Raw genomic sequence first — 15,008 nt, 5'->3', positions numbered from 1 at the left:
GAATTAGAGGAAAAATTGAAGTTGTCGGAGGGCTCGGTCGAGGCTACTCGTCAGGAGATGGCTGTCCTGAAGAAAAAGAAGGATAAAGAGCTTGCCAGGGGGGCTCGGGAAGTCGTGAAGCTGACTGAGAAAGGAATTAAGCTTTAGGTTACTGTGCTGGCTCCCGACCTCGATCTTTCTCAAGTGGGTGCTCTTAAGACAGTTGAGGACGGGAAGATTGTTGGTATCCTGAAGCCCTGAAGTGGATGTTTCTCTTTGTCTTTTGTTCTTCCTGCTTTTTACTTTGTGATTTTTGCCTTTGTTTATGGGCCTGTTTAGGCACCTTTGTCTGTAATGAACACTTTAGCTTTTTATTTCAATGTTGCTTTCATTAGTGATTGTTTGCCTATTCGAGCCGTCGTGGCTTTGCTTTACTTTATTGCTTTCTTTTATCCAGGCCGTCATGGCCTTTTTAGTTTACCGCTTTTATGGTAGTTACCATTCTGTTACTTGCTGTGTTTTAAGCTTAGGTCCCTTTGGTTCTCGGGGTGATCAATCCCAAATTTTTGTTAAGTCGACCGTTTGTCATTTACGCCATTATGTCGTTTTGTCGTAAATCTTGCAAAGAACAAAGTTCATTATATATATATATATATATATATATATATATATATATATATATATATATATATATATATATATATATATATATATATATATATATGACAAGGAAATCGAACCTAATTGACTGCTTATAAGTTATCCCTGCCGAGCCCTCAAGGAAAATCCTGCCTCCACCGAACGTTTGGTTGGATGCTCTGTCAACGTGGAGAAATTTGCCATTGTCTGGGTTTTGATTGCCTGTCTGGGCTCGTACTGCAAGTCATATTGGGACAGTTCTACTGCCCACGCCATCATTCTCTCCGCGAGGTCCGGTTTTTGGAGGACTTGTCGAATCGTCTGGTCGGTTCTTAGGATGATCTTATGCCCTTGGAAGTATTGTTTGAGCCTTCTTGACGAGGTTAACAGGGCATAAGCCAATGTTTCCAGCTTGGTATATTTTAATTCTGCACCTTGGAGTACTTTGCTGATGAAGTATACCGAGCGCTGAGTCTTGTCTTATTCCCAGACATGGACTGCCGCCATGGCCTGTGTGGTCACTGCTAGGTACAGGTAGAGGGGTTTTCCTTTTTTGGGCTTACTAAGTATGGGTGGTTCTGATAGCACTTTTTTGAAATGGCTGAACGATTCTTCGCATGCCGGGGTCCATTCGAAGATGATTCCTTTCTTCATCAGGTTAAAAAATGGGAGGGCCTTCTCAGCTGAGACTCCGAGAAATTGGGATAGAGCCGTGAGCTTTCCGGTTAGTCGCTGTACGTCTTTGACGCACCCTGGGCTTGTCATTTTGAGGACAGCTTCGCACTTGTCTGGGTTAGCCTCTATCCCCCTTTGTGTTATCATAAAGCCTAGAAATTTTCCGTCCTCCATGGCAAACACACACTTGAGTGGGTTGAATCTCATGTTAAATTTTCTTAGTGCTTTGAAGACAGTTTGGAGGTCGTCCATCAGGCTGCTTAGTTTTGCCATTTTTACTAGGACATCGTCGACGTAGACCTCTACAGTCTTGCCGATGAGGTCGTGGAAAACCTTGCTCATCAGTCTTTGGTAGGTGGCCCCTGCGTTCTTTAGTCCAAATGGCATTACTTTGTAGCAATAAGTGCCTCCTGGTGTTATGAACGCTGTCTTCTCTTGGTCAGGTCGGTGCATCAGGATCTGATTATAGCCGAAGTATGCATCCATGAAGCTGAGGAAGCGATATCCTGCTGCCGAGTCTACCAATGCGTCAATATTGGGGAGGGAAAAGGAGTCTTTGGGACACGCCTTGTTCAAATCAGAGTAGTCGACACACATTCTCCATTTTCCACTAGCTTTTTTGACCAGGACGACGTTGGATAGCCATGTCAAGTATTCGAGTTCTCTGATGAACCCTGCTTCAAGTAGCCTGGCTGTTTGTTTGGTGACCTCATTGGCCCTTTCTTGGGACATTTTTCTTCGCCGTTGTGCTACTGGTTTTTCGTCTGGTTTGACGGCTAGTCGGTGGGATATGACATCGGGATCCAAGCCTAGCATGTCTGACGGCGTCCATGCGAAGTGGTCGCCATTTGCCCTTATAACTTCCATGAGGGGGCCTTTGAGTTCATGGGGAAATTTTTTTTTTACGAAGGTAAACTGTTCTGCCGACTTCCTTATCTGGAACTTCTCCATGTCCCCTTCTAGCTCTGGTCTTGACTTGTCTTCCACCCTCACATCTAGATCGGCCAAGAACACGCCGGCCGCCCTCTTAGACTCCTTCTTTAGGGAGAGACTGGCATTGTCGCATGCGACCGCCGCTTCCAAGGCTCCCCTAACGGAGCCAACTGTTCCTTTGTCCGTCACGAACTTCATTGTTAGGAATCTGGTGCATATCATAGATGAACATTCGTTGATGGTTTTCCTTCCTAAAATGATGTTGTAGGCCGTGGAGTCTCTGAGGCCTACGAAGTCTGCCATTACCGATCTCCTAGCGTCACCAGCTCCAAGGCAGATTGGGAGTGAGATCGTCCCGTCGGACTTTATGTAGTTATCGCCTAGCCCCATGACACCGTGTTGGTGAGTCTTAAGGTCGGACTCCCTAAGCCCCATGGCGTCAAACACGTTCCTGAATAGGATGTTGGAGTCAGCTCCAGTATCGACGAGAATTCACCTGACCAACCCGGTCCCAACCATTGTCGTGATTACCATGGGAGGGTTCTCAAGAAAGTCGTGAAACCACTGGTCTTCTAGGCCGAAGGATATCATGGGAGGTTCTCCGTTTGGGGTGGCGGGACCTCCCGTCGAAATAGAGAGGATCCGGGTATCCTTCTTTGCTATTGACTTAGACTTGGGGGGATGTCGCGTCCGATTACGACGTTAACCACAAAGGTCAGAGGGTTGTTAGTGGCCCCTGCGGGTTCTTGTCTCGCTTTGATGGTTCTACTTTGATCTTCTTCTGAGCACTCCCGTTCTCGTCTTCTTGGCTCTCGGATAAGTCGGGAAAACTTATTCAACTTTCCTTCCCGAATAACCTGTTCTAAGGCGTCTTTGAGGTCGAAACAGTCTTGGGTCTTGTGCCCGAAACCCTTGTGATAGTTGCAGTAGAGGATTTTGTTGCCTCCCGTTCTCTCTTTCAACGGCCTGGGTCTGGATAAGATTCCCATGTCCGCGATTTGCTCGTAAACTTTCACTATGGGCGCCGTGAGTGACATGTAGTTTGTGAATCTTTCCACCCGTGGAGGTTGCTTGTGCTATTTGGCTGGGGTTCCGTCTCTGGGGGCCTCCTTATATCTATCCACCTAGGTGACCTGCCGAGCTGAAGTGTTAGGGAGCTGCCGCTTACTGGCTGCTACTTCCAGACTGACTTCCTCATCATTGATGTATTCTTTGGCCACGCTTTGAATTTCCTGCATAGTCCACACAGGCTTAGTTGTGAGGTGCTTCCTAAAGTCCTCGTTTAGCAGGCCATTTGTTAGGCAAAGACTAGCGTCCGAGTCCGTGAGGCCATCAATTTCCAAGCATTCGTCGTTGAACCTGTCCAGAAACTTTCTGGTCGGTTCCCCGGGTTTCTGGGTGACCCCTAGCAAGTTAATCAGGTGTTTTGCTTTGGCTATGCGTGTCGTGAACCGAGCCAGAAAGCTTTGGGAGATGTCCGCGAAGATCGTAATAGACCCTTATGGGAGGGCGTTGAATCATCGGATTGCTGGCCCGACTAGCATCACCGGGAATGCTCGGTATCTGACCACGTCGCCTACTCCTTCCAAGTTCATTCTTGCTTCAAAAGCTGTTAGGTGCTCCTGGGGATCCTTGGTCCCGTCGTACCTCATGTCCGTTGACTTGTCGAAATTTTTCGGATGCCAGACCTTGAGGATTGATGGTGGAAGGGGGTGGTCCCCATGATTACGGGATCTTGTTGTTTCTTAGCTTTCCCTCTTTGGGATTCCCCGCAGCCCTCGGACCTACCTTGGTGTGGTTGAGAGGTCGCCTGCGTGTGTGCCTCCTCGCGCTTTGTTGGACTCCTTTCTCGACTCTCTAGTCTTCGGGAGGGAGAACGAGTGCGAGTGCGAGATCAGCTGTCTCGCCGCGGAAATGGCTGACGTCTCCGTGGGATCGGCTCCTTGCTGCTAGCACCCGTTCTAGGTTTTGTACTGTGTCTGAGTTCCTGCATGATCTTGGCGCTATCGGCTCCTGTCCCCCCAAAGGAACGCCTTTCGGGGGGTTTTGGTGTAAATCTGAAATCTGTTGGTTAGACTGAGCGGAGGAACGTGGGTGTTCGGCGGTACAAGCCATCGAACTCGCCCTACTCAGGCGAGCCCCTCTTCCTTCACGAAGCTCCTCCGACGTGGGAAGTCACTCCATGTCTATAGGGTCCCCACAGATGGCGCCAATGTTCATTACCTGATGATCTCGGGTACTCGACGGGTCGAGTGGTGATGAGTAGGGGAGTGGATGAGACCCTGTGCTGACGTGGAGCGAAGACGAAGATGCGTGCTGGTGGCGCCGGAGGCAGTGCGAAGCATGGGGGTGGCCACCTGCAAGGCCACTCCGACGATCAAGTCAGCGTCTATACGATGTGGTAGCCAAATTAGGTAAGAATGTTGCGTACCTCGGGAGGAGAGCTAACCTCTCCCCTTTTATACTGTACGGGGTGGGCCCTCAAAAATGACCTAGCTCACTGCCCAAGAAGTTTCCATGAGCTATCGTAATCCACGTGAGAAGGGCAGGTCGTTCCGGATCCTGGGTCGGGGCTTCGGGTCATGATCCGAAAGTACCGACTCGACCAGTGTCCTTAGCCGTACGGATGGTTAGTCGGATATGTCCTGAGTCGGGTATTCTAGGACCCGACCCGTCGGACTCTCTTTTGTGAAGGGTGCCTTGGGCCTGGATCAGGAATGGTGCCCCGACCCGACGGCTAGTGGGCTGGACTCGGCAGTCCATAAAAAATTACATCACAATGGTTGCATTGTCCATGAAATGACAATTATTGCATTATATATGTCCATTAAAATTTTAGATAAATAATTTTATAATATATGATACTAATTTAGTCTAAGATTTGGCCGTTGTTATTCAAAAGAAAAAAAATTAGTGTATAAGACAAACAAAATAATGAAAGAAATAATATTAAATTACTCTTTCACCTTAACTCATGACAACAATAAAAAATTTTCGTAATCCAAAAATTTAGTCCAACAAAATTATAATTTTTTTTTTATTATCTTATTTTTATGTTATCTTTTTATTAAAGGACTTGTAAAGTTAAATGATATAAGAAAAAAATAAGTATGAAACTGTTGAAAACAACCGTTAATCTCAGCTATTTGGATAACAAAAATATATGCACATAATCGTGTTGGTATCAAGGAGAAAAACACCAAGCAAATATTCTCCAACGCCACTAACTAGTTCAAGTTGAGCAACTTAAAGATTCAACAATGTAGATGCAAATTTCATGGTGACCTCTACTAATGGTTGTGGCGTCAATGTTGTGACCCTCCAAATAACGCCTTGCTAATTATGCCGGTGGCCTCGATGTATCCGTCAACACACCTAGAGATGAGCCTGGTTTTGTGATAAAATTTCTTCATATTATAAAAGATTTATATATATTATAATATTAAGTAGTTTTAAAAATAAAAGAACTCTTATGAAAAAATATATTAGAGATATATAACAATTTATGTGATTTCTCCTATTTGCTTTAACTTTTAGAATAAATAATTTATTACGGATGGTGTCAAAATTAGGGGTGCACATGGGTCAGGTGAAGTCGGGTTTGATGTGATCCAGACCCGACCCGAAATATATACCGGGTCTATTTATTAGACCCGAACCCAACCCTAGACCCGATGAAACCAATACACTTTCGGGCCACAATTATACCGGGTGAAAACCGGGCCGTTAACATTACATTACGTTGATACCTTCTTGTAAGCTAGCATATAAAAAAATTTAAATTTCCAAGACTCCAACCATTAGTTAACATGGTAAAATTCACTTAGAAAAATATAACAAGAACCAACCCTTCTTCAAAATTAAAGCATAACCACAATCAATACTAAAGCATAACCACAATCAATACTAATATTGTCTAATAATACCAAATATTTAAATCAATACAAATAACACAATCTTATGTATTAGTCTAAAGTCTTATGCATTCTAAACATAAAACATTAATTTATAGTCTTATAATGACTAATAATACAAAATATTAAGGTTTACAATATTTAAATTCCACATAAGAATAGTCATAATCTATCACTAATAACACAAAATATTAATTGTGTATGATGACCGGGCCATCGGGCCGACTTCGGGTGACCCGAGATATGGCCCAGACCCGACCCAAAATAATGACCGGGTCTATTTTTGAGACCCGTACCCGACCCTAGACCCGATGAAATCACACCAAATTAGTCCCTAAAGTGTTCGGGGCCGGGCCGGGCCTTCGGACCGGGCCGGGTCTGTGCACCCCTAGTCAAAATGTTAATAAATTTAGTCATTTAAATAATTATTCAAGTAGTACTATAAAAATAGATATATACTCTTATAATAACAATGCATCACATTTACACGTGTGTACGTAAACACATTTTTATTTTAGTTATGCTTATATATATATATATATAATCAAATCTTTATTAATTTATTATAATTAAGTTTGTTCTTTGTGACACTTCTTTTATATATGTGTATATCTATATGTATGTGTGGGGTGATAGTTTTTTAATTAAGATAACTTTATTTGCCACCAATACAACAACAATGAATCTCTGCATTTTGTGGCTGGTGTAGTTCTTAAGCTTAGAAGCATTTTCTGTTGGAGACTTTATGTAGACAATAAGTTTTCTTTTCTTTGGCATTGTCCTTTGGTCCTTGTTATGCCCAACATTAATGAGTTAATTTAATTACTAACTGGAGAAAAAAAAGAAACATTATTAGTTGTTATTAAGAGGGATCTAACCATTCAAGGGAATATAATATTTTTTCTTTCAATTAAAAAATTTAAATATAATTTTTTTATAAATTATTTTTTAAATTTTTTAAAAGTAAAAAAAAAACACCTTGAGACGTAACGGAGTTGATATTAAAAAATATAGTTAAAATATATTTAAAAATAAAAAAAATTAAAATAAATTAAATGTTAAAACTATATTTTATTTTTTTTCAAAACTTAAGAAACAAAAGAATACTTTAACTAATAAGAAAAGAGGTCAGGAAAAGAAAGAGAGAGAGAATAAAAAGTTAAAATTAGTTGAATAGAATAGTAATTAAAAAAGAAGCCACTCAGATCCCGAAAATATTTTTTTATAAAGATATTTTTTAATAATTAAAATTTAACACATAATTAATTAAATCGTATTATTTTTGTCAAAATTAGACTAGACAAATTGATTTGATCGAAAAATGTTGAATCAAATTTTGAACTGATTTAAATTAATATTATTTTTTATAAAAAATGATTGTAATACCTTATTATAGAAAATGACTAAAATACTTCTATTATATATATTAATTTTGAGAATTCTAAATTTTAGTCCTTTATTTTTATATCGTAGGGTTAGGATTTAGAATTTTTAAAATTAATATATATATATATATATATATATATATTAAGAGTATTTTAATCATTCTCTATATTATATAATAAGGATATTGTAATCATTTTTTATAAAAAAAATAATATTAATTTAGACTAATTTAAAATTTGATTCACAATTTTTTCGGTTAAATCAATTTGTCTAGTCTAATTTTGACAAAAATAACATGATTTAATCGATTATACATATTAAATTTTAATTACTGAAAAATATTTTTAAAAAGAGACGTTTTAACCATCTTTATCCCATTAAACAAAAGCTTAGTCTCCAATATACATAAAATAAAATTTCAAGCAGTCCCACAAGAAAATTTCTTTATATATTTCAATTTCGTTACTTGTGAGATCCTCTACAAGAAAATTGCAAAAGCTGTTACCAAAAACAATATCTATTACTGCATGGAACTTGTTATGTCTAAAGAAAAGTTAACCAGTACCTTGCATTGTGCACTTTAATTTGAAAAAGATTTATCTACAATAAGTTTTACTATTAACCATACGCGACGATTTGATTATCAATTGAAACAGGAAAAGAATATCTCTGATGAACCATGCATTATTTTATTCTTTCATGATGATGGGTCTTTTATGGCAAAAATAATCACATTTTGGAAAGCAAATTCCTCTTGGAACACTTGTACTTACACTTTTGACCAAAACTAGAAAGTATTCTACTTCACACAGTTCTAAAATCAGTCTTTCGTTACTTCATTCACAATTAACTTCTTTATTCTTCTTCCTTCCAAGCACTGAAACTTAATTAATTTGTTTTCTTTATCATCATAGAATAAAAATGAAAAGAATGAAATTTTTTATTTATTTGGACAAATTTTAAGCTGAAAATAATATATATGTTTAATTTTAATTAACACATATTATTTATTTTATTTTTTTTGTATATATATCTTCCTGATTAACAAAGATTGTCCAGCAGAGAGAATAGATGCAAAAGATGCCAAGTTGAATGGAAAATTGTATATGGCACTTATTAATTGTAATAAGGATGGAACTATATAAATATATATCATGTCCAACGTATATATAGTATTATGAAAGTTTGGGGTCAGCATGCAATCTTAAATAGGTTTGCTTTGTTAAAGAACCTACATACCGAAAGACAATAATGTCATGAAGAAAATTGGAATCTATCTTTTCAGTTCATGTAGACTTAAATGCCCACACTTTATTTTTTTCATTCATTCATTGTCTTTTTTGATCGAATAATCTTCAAACTATATCAAACCAAAGTATCATCATATATTATTATAAAAAATATATATACACAAAAATTAAATCACCAATTCAACCACTATGTATTTATATTCAATATATGTATTATTTAAGTTTTTTTAATGTATATTTTTAATATAATTATATTATTATAAAAGAAAATATACTTTAAATATATAATATATGCAATAAATTTTATGGTATCTATAATTTGATGTCTAATTTTTATTTAACGTATTTTTTATAATAAATTTTAAATATTTAATAATTATTTATTTTTATACTTTTAAAATTAAATATTAATTTTATTTTAACTTTTTTTAATAAATTAAATAAATACTTTTAAACACCATAACTAAAAGCTAAGATAACATTTAACAGTCTTGGGAGAATTAAGAAACTAAAGCTTATTTAATATTTTAGTGCACAATGAAAAAGCCAAGATAGCGAATTCCAAACATATCACACAGATTAAGGAGGAAAAGTAGAAATAAAGGAGGATTAAAGCTCTAATTAGTATTCTAATTAGGGAAACATTAACAGCCTTTTAGTATTTTCTTATTCATAAATTGCTATAGGTTACAGTGGTTTATAGTCAATTTTTGCTAAAACATAATTCATGATGATATATAGCGATTTATATATAAATATTTAAATAATTTTTTTCTTTAGCGATTTACCTAGAATATTTGTAGGATCCAAATATAATTAACTTTCATTTGTTGTATTTAGATATTTTTAAATACTATTTTATTTAAATATGTGATTTATCCTAAATTATATCATGTCATATACAAACAAGACAAAAAAAAAATCTTTAAATTAATTATAAAAAATTTAAAGAAAACTCCTTAAAAAAAAGCTTTTTAAACTAACCAAATTTCTATATATGTTACCTCATGCATGAGGCAGCATGTATAAAAGTATAAAACAATAAACTGTATTCTCTATATATCTAAAGCCTCTAGATAGTTGATTGTTTATCAAAAAATCTTTCAACAAACTTTAATCATCATCAATATGATTTCCTTATCGGATGCATATCATGTAGTATCAGCAACTGTGCCACTATATGTAACAATGATTCTAGCATACATATCAGTGAAATGGTGGAAACTATTCACACCAGATCAATGTTCAGGGATAAACAAATTTGTTGCAAAATTCTCAATCCCACTCTTATCATTCCAAGTGATTTCTTCGAACAACGTCTACAAAATGAGCCTAAAACTCATCTATGCAGATGTTGTTCAGAAATCGCTTGCATTTCTTGCCCTAGCCGCGATTACTCGCATCGGCCGAGGCGGAGGGGGCTTGAAGTGGATTGTAACTGGAATATCATTGTCAACACTACCAAACACTTTGATTCTTGGGATTCCATTGATGAAGGCTATGTATAAGGATGAATCTGTTGCACCACTTGCACAGATTATTTTCTTGCAGAGTATGGTGTGGTACAATTTTTTGTTGTTTCTTTATGAGCTTGATGCTGCTGCTAACAAGTCTTCCATGCCTCCTTCTTCTCAAGAAGCTCCACCTCCTCCACCATCTCAAGGCACAGGTGAGTGGGGATTCATTCATATATATAAAAAGATCTTTCATTTTGAAGTGATTTAAATCTTTCTTATTAATGCATTTGAAATGTTTTGATCTGTCATTTTCAGATTTTATGTTAGGATATGCATATTTGACAGATTAGTCTTGGTCAAACACCAATAATGAAGCATAGTTATTTGTATAATTAAATTGATCAAGATTGGATTTCAGAAATATTTCTTAACAAAAGTCCTCTCTCTCTCTCTCTCTCTCTCTCTCTCTCTCTCTCTCTCTCTCTCTCTCTCTCTCTCTCTCTCTCTCTCTCTCTCTCTCTCTCTCTCTCTCTCTCTCTCTCTCTCAAGTTAGAGGCTCTATTTATTATATCCGAAATATTTATTTTAACTTTGTAATTTGTTAATAATGTAATAAACTGATATTTCCTACATATACTGGATTTCTTTTTAGTTTTTATAAATATATATCCTAATATAATAATAATAATAATAATAATAATAATAATAAGGAATTTTTTTAGAGATAGATATATTGGGGGGCTACTCCATATATAATTATTAGAGACAAATTAGAGTTTAAATTTAATTTCTTGTTATTAGTGTTATAAACACATTTGGAATGAATACAATATACTACTCCCTAATAATAGCATAACTGTAAAAAACTTTAGTCCCTGTTAGCTTCAGAAGAGAGAATTATAAATATAAAATGCATCATTCCAAGTAAAATTCATGAATTTCTTGAATTTTGTTTATTTTTAGAGGAAACGGAGACTTCTCATGAAGTAGTAGTGCAGTCAAAGCAGGAGGAGGAGGAGGAAGAAGAAGAAGAAAAAAGAGAGGCTATTAGGAGTAAAAGGAAAATGAAGATCCTTCTCATTCTTATCACAGTGTGGAAGAAGTTAATTAGAAATCCTAATACATTTGCAACTTTAATAGGCCTTATTTGGTCAACCATAAAATTCAGGTGCGAATAAAACATACACACAAAAAAAAAATATATATATATATATATATATATATATATATATATATATATATATATATATTAAGATGCGTGTTCTTATTATATATAACTAAATTCAATATATAATCCAGGATATGAAATATATATGCATTACAGGTGGGGAGTACATATGCCTAAAGTTGTTAATCAATCAATAGAAATATTGTCCAATGGAGGTCTTGGTATGGCAATGTTCAGCTTAGGTGACAAAACAAAACAATTAAAGTTGTTATTATTTTTGTCCTCCATTATTATTATTTATTGTTCAACATTATTATTTTACATTTTGTGTAGGTCTATTTATGGCTTCACAATCCAGCATCATAGCATGTGGCCCAAGGATGACAATGGTGGCAATAGGACTAAAATTTCTTGTTGGCCCTGCCCTAATGGCTATAGCTTCCATTGCCATTGGATTAAGAGGAACATTACTCAAAGTGGCAATTGTTCAGGTCATCAGTATTTTTGTCAATTTAATTTTATTCATTATTAGCATAAACTTTATATATTGATATCTAGTAATTGTCACATATTTTTTTAAAAAAAATATTTTTTTTAAATTATATATATGTAATTTTTTTTCAAAGATACGGAGACTTGAAATTGCTACCTCTAAATGAGTATGAAAAGATTTTATCATTTGAGTTATAGCTCGTTGGTCATATATGTAAATTCATGTGATAGAATAAGCATGCATAAAAACACCTAATTAAATATTGGTCTAAACTATATAAAAAATAAATCTTGTTTATTTTTATAACAGATATATAATTATTTATGTATTTTTTATTAATTTAATTTTTTTTAAAAATAATTTATTTTTTTAATAAATATAAAATAATAATGAATAATAGATAGTATGATTTTCCATGTGGCAGGCAGCACTACCCCAAGGGATTGTGCCTTTTGTTTTTGCAAAGGAGTATAATGCTCATCCTGCTATATTAAGCACTGCGTGAGTGATGCTAAATCAAAGCATCTCTATATCTTCCATAAATGAAAACATTTGAATTGTGTTTTCTTGCTCAATATTTGATGCCATATGGTAATTTTTTATTTTTTATTTTGTTTTTATTTCATTCATTATTACAGGGTCATATTAGGGATGCTGATTGCGTTGCCAGTGGCATTGGCTTACTACTTTCTCTTAGCATTATGAAGGCCTGGCTACTATACCTATAATATATCATTGTAAATGTACATTACTATTGATTCATACAGAAATTTAAAGAAATTAAAGCATAAATTATTTAATTTATACGTTCACCCTAATAGCACCTTGTATGTTGTAAGTAAATATGTTTTGCGGTTCGTTTAATTAAGAAAAATAAACTCTTGGTTATAATTTGGAATGGTTTTGTTTTGTGAGGTAGATTTGAATAATATAATTCATTATATATTTGGTTTATGGGAGATAAATAATGGAGATCGCTCCGATAAAGACACTAAAAATGTCATTTTTTTTAAAGACATTTATATGTGTCATAATATTATTGAGGACAAAATCGATTTATTATAATAACAATAATAAACTCAATTGTCCGTATTATAATTATTAGACCCGATTTGATCCGATCGATTTACACAATTTAAATTGAAACATGTTTAAATAGTTTGATAAAAAGAAAAATGTATCCCTAATTTTTTCTTTAAAAAAAAAGAAATATGATCCAGTGAGTTATATAAATTGGTCGGTTCGATCGGATTTAATAACAATTGGATTTACAGTTATTGTTATAAAAAATCGGTTTTATTCTAATCTGTTAAAAAATTTAAAAATAACCAATTCATTAATACGTCAAATAATAATACGACACATAAATATTTTTACAAAAAGACATTTTACGCATCTTTATAAAAAATAAATAATAGGATAAATTGGTCATAATGTGGTGGTTTAATTTGGTGCGCTGCGCTATCGGATATTCAAATGCAAAAAATATACACATTTATCCAGATGTTTGGAAATTCATTATGCGAAATTTATTTACTAATTAGTTTAATTGTTTAGGGCCAGTTTGGCTAAACTTCTTAAATAAGTTCTTTTGAAAAAAGAACTTAAAATATAAGGACTTTTATTAATAATAACTTTTAAATAAGTTATTTTGAGTTTGGATAGTTATTATAAAAGTCCTTGTTTTAAAGTTGTGCATTGAATAAGAGTGATAAAATAGCTTTTGAAAATAGGAGAAGTCACATTTTTTAACTTCTTCAAAAGCTCTTAAATAACTTTTTGAAAAGTTAAAAATTTATCTAAAAAATTGTACCAAACACATTAATGTAACTTTCTATAAGTCAAAAGTTGAAAAAAATAACTTTTTGGTGTTTCCCAAACGGACCGTTATTCTAATTCGTAATTGTCCATTAAGCTTAAATTACATTTTAGCTAAATTTTTTAAATTAAATATAATTCATTAAAAAAAATAAAGATAATGTAAATGTTCAATAATGTGAACAACAATTTAAAAAAAGAAAGTTAAATTAATTAGAGTTTTGTTAGGTAGACAATAACTTTTAGAAACAATGTGAACAATGGGCTCTAGAATTGATTCAATAAAGTAAAAAAATATTCCACTCCTAAACTACTTCCTAAATCTTAATATTAGAATAACTATCTGTACACCTAGTGAATTGAACATCCAACTATTATTAACTGTGTATGAGTATATCGAATCAAAATAAATAACCATCCAATTAAAAATAATGAACATAATCATCTAAATACCTATTGAATTGAACATCCGACATATCCATTATTCACATTGTTTAATTAGTATTCTCATTGTCTACCTATACTTTTTCAATTAATTATTAAAATTAAATTCTCAATTTATTAGAATAATCAATTTTTTAATTTAAATTATTAGAGTTAGGCAACGTAACCTCCTCCATCACATCACGTTCTCATTCCATCTCAACTCTCCCCTCCTTCAACTTACGTTTTTTCCTTACACCAGGCCGCGACGGAAATGCCACTGTAGCTTCGATCATCGCAAGGTGCAGCGCCGCCGAACACGCACTGTCCACAATCGCGACTTCCTCCTCGCACGCACAGCCACCGTTGATCGCCGCAGTCCCACCCCACTATCATAGCAAGCCAAGCAATAATGATTTCAGAAGCATTTTTCATTATATTGTAGGCTCTTAGTCTAGGTTGTTTTCCACGAGTTAAGGATGTGCATACTTCCACTAAACACGAGGGTCAAGTGTATATTTCAGAGATCAACTACATCTTCATGCATGAATGATTGCATGCATTATTGTTTGTGCTACGATTGGCGCAACACTTTTTCTCTCTTTTGTTTTCACCTTGTTGTGGTCAATCTATAATATGTCATATGGTTATTTTAGTAGGTATGCAGATGGTTATTTAAATTGTTATGTGGATGGTTATTTGATTGCAATGAGTTTAGTTATATGCAATTAAAATATGTTGGATGTTCAATTCACTCGATATATAGATGATTATTTTTATTCTTAAATAGATGGTTATCCTTAAGCGCCAATGAGAGTCCTTGTTGACGAACCAATGGCGGTGAGGAGGATCCTAGCGGTGACGATGAGAACT

General features: G+C 34.7%; 1 protein-coding gene across 1 annotated transcript; it reads left to right on the top strand.

Moving 5' to 3' along the window:
- Positions 1 to 9,823: 9,823 nt before the first annotated feature.
- LOC112797736 (probable auxin efflux carrier component 8) lies at positions 9,824 to 12,787 on the top strand. Its single transcript, XM_025840817.3, has 6 exons — positions 9,824 to 10,445; positions 11,197 to 11,401; positions 11,558 to 11,643; positions 11,735 to 11,892; positions 12,319 to 12,395; positions 12,533 to 12,787. Exons 1-6 carry the CDS (start codon positions 9,905 to 9,907, stop codon positions 12,597 to 12,599), a joined length of 1,134 nt encoding a protein of 377 aa, XP_025696602.1. The 5' UTR covers positions 9,824 to 9,904; the 3' UTR covers positions 12,600 to 12,787.
- The last annotated feature ends 2,221 nt before the right edge of the window (positions 12,788 to 15,008 follow it).

Source organism: Arachis hypogaea, chromosome 4 (genome assembly GCF_003086295.3).
Source record: "Arachis hypogaea cultivar Tifrunner chromosome 4, arahy.Tifrunner.gnm2.J5K5, whole genome shotgun sequence".
In the NCBI taxonomy this organism is placed as follows: domain Eukaryota; kingdom Viridiplantae; phylum Streptophyta; class Magnoliopsida; order Fabales; family Fabaceae; genus Arachis; species Arachis hypogaea.
The sequence above is the reverse complement of the archived record's forward strand: the minus strand, read 5'-3'. Positions and strand labels throughout refer to the sequence as shown.